This window comes from Mus caroli, chromosome 9, assembly GCF_900094665.2.
Source record: "Mus caroli chromosome 9, CAROLI_EIJ_v1.1, whole genome shotgun sequence".
NCBI lineage: Eukaryota > Metazoa > Chordata > Mammalia > Rodentia > Muridae > Mus > Mus caroli.
The window spans coordinates 34019495-34028176 of record NC_034578.1 but is presented as its reverse complement, the minus strand read 5'-3'; the positions used below and the strand labels follow the sequence as shown (position 1 = coordinate 34028176).

The 8682-nt window shown below is 37.4% G+C and overlaps 1 protein-coding gene across 1 annotated transcript; it reads right to left on the bottom strand.

Annotated features, from left to right (window-relative positions):
- Positions 1-644: 644 nt before the first annotated feature.
- LOC110302027 (olfactory receptor 8B12-like) lies at positions 645-1580 on the bottom strand. The gene has a single exon (XM_021172780.1). It carries the CDS (start codon positions 1578-1580, stop codon positions 645-647), a length of 936 nt encoding a protein of 311 aa, XP_021028439.1.
- Positions 1581-8682: the final 7102 nt, after the last annotated feature.

Sequence of the window (8682 nt, the reverse complement as noted above, 5' to 3'; positions counted from 1 at the left end):
AAAAGAAAAGAAAAGAAAAGAAAAGAAAAGAAAAGAAAAGAAAAGAAAAGAAAACTTGGTATCTAAAGCTCTGTACACCACTTGAAGGAACACAGGTACCTGGTTCTAGGTTTCATTGTTCTGATTCATTCTCATGCTTCAAGTATTTTAAAAACATTTTTCCAAAGGTTAATCTATGCAAAGTTGAATGACATCACTGAAAATGCAATCAGATTTGTTCATGTGAAAACACCAGTGATAAGCTTAAAGAGGTGGAACTGGCTGTGGAAAGGGTAGGACAAGAAAACAGACTAAAAGAAAGTAGTATAAATGCTATTGGAATTCAAGGGTCTGTATTTCAGTGCCAGCTCAAGTATGAAGAGTGTGTACATCTGTAGGTGCCATGTAAAACCTTTAGAAATCACAGTGTGCAGCACCTTATATGAAATGGTTACATTAGATTACTTTTAAGGTATATTTTATCATTATGAAAACAATATCTACAAAAGGAAGAATAATTGAAACAGGTGACTGGGCAGATTTAAATATTCTTAAAAACAAGATTTGGTTTTCCTGTTGTTATAACACTGCCTTTTATTTCCTTTACTAAGAAATAATATTTTTTAAATCTTAATAAAGCTTTGGGTGTTATTTCTAAAGTACTTTTAAGAGAATTTTTTTCTGCTCAAGGTTTTCTTCAGAGCAATTTTGACATCCTTATTCCTCAGGCTATAGATTAATGGATTGAACATGGGCACCACAGCGGTGTAGAAAACAGAGGACACTTTTCCCTGATCCAGAGGCAAACTAGAAGGTGGTTTGAGGTACATAAAAGCTCCTGACCCAAAAAAGAGAGACACTACAATAATATGGGACGTACATGTACTAAAGGCTTTCGACCTGCCTTCTTTAGAACTAATGTGGAGAATGCTCGAAAGGATGAAACCATAAGATATAAAAATGGTAACAATGGGCACTCCAATGCCAATGGTCACAACAATAAAAACCACCAACAAATTGATGTATGAGCTATTGCAGGACAGCTCAAGGAGGGGAATTATGTCACACATATAGTGGTTAATGATGTTGTCAGCACAGAAGCTTATAAACTGTAGGTTTCCCATATGGGCCACAGCCCCAAAAATTCCCATCCCATAAACACCTGACAAAAGGTATGAACACACTTGGGGAGACATGGTGACACTATACAACAGTGGTTTACAGATGGCAACATAGCGGTCATATGCCATTGCTGACAGGATGTAAGACTCAGAAAAGACAAAGAAGCAGAAGAAGAAAAATTGTGTCATACACCCTGCATAGGAGATGATGTTCTTCCTCAGAACAAACCCCACCAGCATTTTAGGGGTGAGTGTGGTGGAGTAACTGAAATCTATGAAGGACAAATTGAAGAGGAAAAAGTACATGGGGATATGCAGGTGAGAGTTCAGCCCTATCACTGTGATCAAGCCCAGGTTCCCCACCATGGTGACAATGTAGAAACCTAGAAACAGGAAGAAGAGTGGGATCTGGAGTTGAGGCTGATCTGTTAATCCAACAAGGATGAACTCTGCCACTGAGGAGGTGTTCGCTGCAGCCATTCTCCTCTAGGAGTGTCTGGGAAGAGGGGAAAAGAGTCATTAGAGGAGAGGAACAGTCACACACCACAGAAGTACATGGAAGCCAAAGGAGCAGGGAGAATAAAAGAACAAAAACATTTACTGACACTTACAAACGCTTTCTAAACACTGCTAATTATCCTGATTTGACAGGTGAGGACCTTATGGAACTAGCATGAAGTCATAATGCTCCAGAGTCACTAAAGCACAGGAAATACAACCACCTGGCTCCTAACAGAGACTCTCTAACTGCTCTGGAGAAGAAGTGCTGTGGGTCAGACAGATACTCACAGGTTCAGCTTGGAGCGTCACTCTACTACCTCCTGTCCATCTTGTAGGTGATGATGAGGGAAATTGTCTAGAGGAAAGAAAAATGACAGTGTGTGGTAGCAACAGCTCTATCTCTGCTTCTCCACATTTAAAACCAAAGCTCCTAATTTATCTTGGTTCTCATGCAGAATTAGATGTACAGCTTGCTCTTTGGTTGTGAGTTTGCCATAAGACTCCTTGACAGTTGCTAGGAAAGGCATAGCATCCTTCTCTAGGACCGTGATCAATGAAGAGCTGTGCCTTTTGTTGGAAATCTCAGTGAGCTTGTCTCAGAGGCTCCCACAGGACCATTGCCCCAGAGTCCACCTTCCTAATGAAATATTCATTACACCCCTGTTAATGCTTCATGTGGCTTTTAATGAATCTCTTGCTTAAACTACATCTTTTTAAAACTTTAAAAACAAAACATTAAAGAGTAACCATCTAGTATAGAGCACCTACTATTTACTAAGCACTGTGCCTAGCATTGCATAATAACAATGGACAAATAATCCTGCCTCATTTACTACTTATATCAACCTAATACATAAGTGGTTTTTTTTTAGGGACAGAATTTTATTTTCATGTAAATGTTTTTGCTTTAGTGAACAAGTGAGAAGAAATGGACTTAAGACAAATAATCATGACTATGTGCCGTTAAATGAGATAGACACAATGTTAGCACTAATTTATGAAGCCTACTCTTGTATGAGCTGGGAATTTAAAGTGTAGAAATACACAGAGGTTAATTGACTGTTAAAAGCATTCATTGTATTGTATGATAGATATTCTTTTTAATTAATTAATTCATTTACTTATAACCCAGCTGTTGCCCCCCTCCCAGTCCCCAGTCCACAATTCCTCAGCCAATTCCTCCTCCCCCCCATCCCCAAGAGGATACTCCCCCACCACCAGGTCTCCCCCCTCCCTGGAGCCTCAAGTCTCTCAAGAACTCAGCTGTACTTAACTATTACACAGTGATTATATACTTCAAAGCATCAATAAGTATATACTACATCTCTTGATTTATAAATGAGAAGGCTCACTTCAAAATTTTGAGTCCACTCTGATCTCACCAACTCTAATATCCACAGTCTTAATTATTGCCTCCACTGTCTTCCTGTCTCTGAAGCACTGTATTTAATTACAAGGATCCAGAGGCCCTAGAGAGAGAGAGGAAGGGAGAGAGAGACAGAGAGACAGAGACAGAGACAGAGACAGAGACAGAGACAGAGACAGAGACAGAGAAAGAGAGAGACAGAGAGCAAGAGAAAGCCTGGATGTTTTGGAACACAAAAGATGAGTAAAAGACAGAGGAAACAGATGGGTGATGCCTCTATCAGATCACAAACCTTTCAGAAAGAAGCCACTTCCTTTGAACTTTTTATTTAGCATTTTGACATGATAAATGCACATAATTTAATTAATGCTGGTAAGTATAAGACTTCTTGGAGATGATGTTAATCTATGCACATCCTAAAGGTCCAAATGAACTCACTTTGGATAAGGACAATTCAACTGCCATCTTTCTCTGGACAGGTTGTCTGATCTGTTGACCTTATACCTTGGATTTCTCTTGGGTAGAGTGGACAGAGTCATCCTTTGCACAAACACATGCTATCTGATGGTATGCCAGACTCTTGGAGGCTAACATATATACCATATGAATAAAAGCTCTGTAGTACACCTATGTTTGCCCTGATGAGCTAGTTATAATATGTGTCTCCCATAAATTTTTCTATTTATAGTAAATCAAGCAAGGAACCTATTATACAGAGTTTTAAGTTTTGGTATGAGGCATAGTTTTGTAACAGGTAATTTAATCAAGGATCTTATTTCCTTGCTTTACTTTCATTATATTGTGGCAAGTTAACAGCAAAAAGATAGAGAGAAGCCTGGTTTACTTGAAATAAAATTTTGATGCATTGAAATGAAGTTCCCATGAAAACCATTTGTGAACTGTTAAAAACCTCAGAACATTCTCTGGTTCTTACACCATGCACACAGAATGCACCAAAGCTCCTAGAGACAAGCAAATATTTCATGAATCCCTAAGGTCTCCCCACAGCCCCTCATAATCTCAAGAATTCATGTCTTGAGAGAAATTATTTTTTTAAATAGTGATTTGATATTATATATTCCTTAAGTGTGTGTAGTGGAATTGAGAAGAGAAGGCAGTCATTATTTTTAGTCTGAGATGTGGACAATTGTGTTCATTGTCCATTGGAATGCTCTTATGGCTGAGACAAAACTGAGAGTTAGTAAATCCTCACTGATGTATGTGCATGCAACACAAAACGTGTGTGTGTGTGTGTGTGTGAGAGAGAGAGAGAGAGAGAGAGAGAGAGAGAGAGAGAGAGAGAGAGAGAGCATATGTAGAATATGTAGAGAAGTGGTACCTAGGCCCAGAGAGATGGATTTCTGTATTAAAATTTTGAAACAACTCCAAGAAGTCCCTTACCTTAACTCTGGCTTCTTCTTTTCTATGCACTGGATATCTCATCCTATGGCTTTAAAAATATTCTCTGTGACTCCAGCAAAGGAAGCAGGCAGGTAATTTACAGATCTTCACCTACATCCCTCTTCTCCAAATCTCCACTCCCACTCCATCTCATCCCTAACCTTGCAGCAGACCACCTGCTAAGACCATCCTCCTCCAACTTCCCTCATCTCCAGTGGATCATACAGATCTTGCCCAGCTAACTTCCCTCCCCCAACTCACTGCTTCATCCCAGGCAACAACTCCTGCAGGCATGTCCTGGGAACCTACAGGCCACTCTGATCAGTGAACCAAGTAAGCTAACTTCAGATTTTCACCTCTTTCTCTGCTCTTCCAAATCCTATCTCTCTAGTCTTATTCTCAACTCTGTGCCAGACCACCTTCTCACAGAGTTCATTCCTCCCACCACATCCCCAACAGATCACACAAATCTACCTCTCCAAACTTCCTTCCTTGAACTCATTACTTTATCCCAACCCTCAACTCCAACAGGTGTTCTGCCTCCATTATGAGGGAGCTAAGCAGATCCTGGCAGAACACTTTTTTTTCCTCCCTTCTGTCGAAGTACCTACCCATCACATCCTGGACTGTCTCTTTCCAATTATCAGCTCCCAATACCTAGACAAAAATTTTACCTAGTGTCTTATGGTTTTATTGCTGTAAAGAGATACCATGACCATTGCAACTCTTTGATTGGGGCTGGTTTCAGGTATTTAGTCTACTATCAGAGAAAGGAGCATGGCAGCATAAAGGCAGATATAGTACTGGAGGAGTTAAGAGCTGATCTTGATCTACAGGCAGCAAAAGGAGACTGTGTGCCATATTGGGCATGCCTTGAGTATAGGAGACTTTAAAGGTCAACCCCACAGTGATACACTTCCTCCAATAGGGCCACACCTACTCCAACAAGACTACACTTTCGTCCAAGCATTCTAACACAGGAGCTTATGGTAGCCATACCTATTCAAACTACCACACCTGGGAACCCCAGTGACCACCTAAAGAGGTTAACCACATTGAAGAAAACACAAGGAATAAATAATCCCACAATATAAAATCAAAAGGGGGAAACACACACACAATAAAACAAAATAAGAAAAAATCAATAAACATCACTCACTGATATCTCTCAATATAAATAGTCTCGCTTCCCCAATTAAAAGACACAGACTAACAGATTAGATATGAAAACAGAATCCATCATTCTGTTACCTCTAAAAGGCACACCTTAGGATCAAGGATAGAAATCACCTCAGAGAGAAAATGTGGAAAAGATATTCCAATCAAATGGAACTAAGAAGAAAGCTTGTGTAGCCATTTTAATATCTGACAAAAGAGCTTTCATACCAAAACTAATAATAAGAGATAGGATAGACACTACATACTCATCAAAGGAAAAATCCACCAAGACGACATTATAATTCTTAACATCTATGCACCAAGTGCAAGCATAACGAACTTCATAAAAGAAATACTATTAAAGCTTGATACGCATATTGATGCTCACACATTGATAGTGGGAGACTTTGGTACCTGACTCTCACCAGACAAAAAAAAAAAATAAGTATGGATATGCTTGTGCTTAACTAAACATTATAAACATATATTTGAATATTTCACACCCCTCCCACACACACACACAGACTATATCTTCATGTTGGTATATCATGGAACTTTCTTCAAAATTGACCACATAGTCAGAAAGCAAGCCTAAATAAACACATACAAGAAACTTGAAATAACACCCTTCATCCTATCAGACCACCATGAATTAAAGTTGAATAACAATAAGAAAAGAAAGTACAGAAATTTTACAAACCGATGGAAAATGAACAACTCTCTACTAAATGAAAAAATATATCAAAACAGAAATTAAGGAAGAAAAAAGACTTCCTAGAATTGGATAGAAATGAATACATAACATACCTAAACTTTTGGGACACAGTGAAGGTGGTTCTAAGAAAGAACTTTATGTAGCTATATGCATACATTAAAAAGTTGGAAAGGTCTCATACTGGCAACTTAAGAGCATTCCTAAAAGCTCTAGAAAAAAATGAATAAATCACACCTAAAAGGGGTAATAGCAAAAAAGATCAAATTAAGTGCTGAAATCATTAAAATAGAAACAAACCAAAAAATACAAAGAATCAATGGAAAACAGAGATTTTTTGAAAAAAAAAATCAATAAGATGGGCAAACCCTTATCCAAATTAACTAAAAGACAGAGAGAAATATCCAATTTGAAAAATTAAAGATGAAAAGTGGGACATAACAACAGACACCAAGAAAATCCAGATAGGACATTCTTTAAAACCTATACTCTACCAAATTGGAAAATCTAAAAGAAATCGACAATTTTCTACATACAAACTACTTACCAAAGTTAAATCAAGATCAGATAAGCAACTTAAACAGACCAATAACTCCTAGTGAAATAGAAGCAGTCACTGAAAGTCTTCCATCCAAAAAAAAAAAAAAAAAAAAAAAAAAAAACCTCCAGGGCCAGATGGTTTTAGCACAGATTCTACCAGCCTTTGGAAGAAGACTTGTTGCAAACACTCTTCAAATTATTCCAGAAAATAGAAACAGAAAAACATTGCTCAATTCACTTTACAAGGCTACAGTTACCCTGATAGCCAAACCACAAAAGATTCAACAAAGAAAGAGAATCACAGACCAATTTTACTTATGAACATAAATGTAAAAAATACTCAATAAAGTACTTGCAAACCAAATCTAAAATGTATCACAATCACCCACCATAATCAAGTAGGCTTCATCCCAGAATGCAGGAATGATTCAGTGTACATAATGACCAATAAAAGTAATCCACCGCCTCACTAAAAAATACTTGTATGATAAAAATGTTAAGTCACTAAATAAAAAATAAGGAAAGAAAAGAAACTAAAGATTTCAGAGGATAGAAAGATCTCCCATGCTCATGTTTCGTCAGTTGGATTGATATAGTAAAGATGGCCATCCTACCAAAAGCAATCTAGAGATTCAATAAACTCCCCATCAAAATTACAACACAATTATGCAGAGACCTTGAAAGGATACTTCTCAGCTTCATGTCGGAATAAGGCAAAGGACACTGTCAATAAGACAATGTAGCAGCCTACAGAATGGGGAAAGGTTTTAACCAACTACAAACCCAATAGAGTACTAATACCCAAAATACACAAAGAACTCAAGAAACTAGATATCAAAAAAAAAAAAAAAACAAATAATTGAATTTAAAAATGGGGTAACTATTTAAACAGCAAATTCTCAAAAGAGGATTGTCAAGTGGCTGAGAAACACTTAAGGAGATGTTCAATGTCCTTAACCATTAAAGAAATGAAGTCTGGATTATTTTGAGAATCCATTTTACACCTATCAAAGTGGCTAAGATCAATAAAACATGTAACGGCTTATGCTGTGGAGGATGTAGCACTAAGGAAACACTCTTCCATTGCTGGTGTGAGTGCAAACTTATAAAGCCATATAAATCAATATGGACGTTCCTCAGAAAGTTGGGAATCCATCTACCTCAAGACCCATCTATACCACTCTTGAGCACATACCCAAAGGATGCTCCACCATACCACAAGGACACTTGCTCAACGTTGTTCCTTGCAGCTTTAATCATAGTAGTCAGAAACTGGAAATAACCTAAATGTTCCTCAGCTGAAAAATAATTTTTTTGTATTTTTATTCTAAACTTGTTCTCATCTTTCTGTTAATTTCCTGCCCCATGGAGATGACCTCTCTTCTAAAATAGTCAAAAAACAATGCCCTCTTGTCACTCTGAACTCACCAAATATAAAGGTTACCATGTTTTATTTGTATCAAAAACAAAGCTTCTACTTAACTTCCAATTTTTTTGTTTTGATTTTTTATTTACTTCATTATTTTGAGATAACATAACTACATCATTTCCTCCTTTCCTTTTTCTCATTTCAAACCTCCCATCTAATTTCTTATCAGAGAAATGGAAAGGAGTGCTAAAATGCTTTTCAAATCCTGATTTATCTGGCTTAGTGTCATTTTATATCTACTGTCTCAGAAGAAAAAATTGTTAGTAGCAATCCCATTCACTGTGAAATATATCCTAGAAAAGCAATAATCATAATCTCTGTATATGTGTTGAACAAAACTTTCAAAGCAACCTTCCCTTTCTTGCCTATTATTTTTCAGCTTAAGAACTTGGTATCTCTACCCAATCTCTCCTACACTTCGCATTACCCCCTCTCCTCTCTCTCTCTCTCTCTCTCTCTCTCTCTCTCTCTGTGT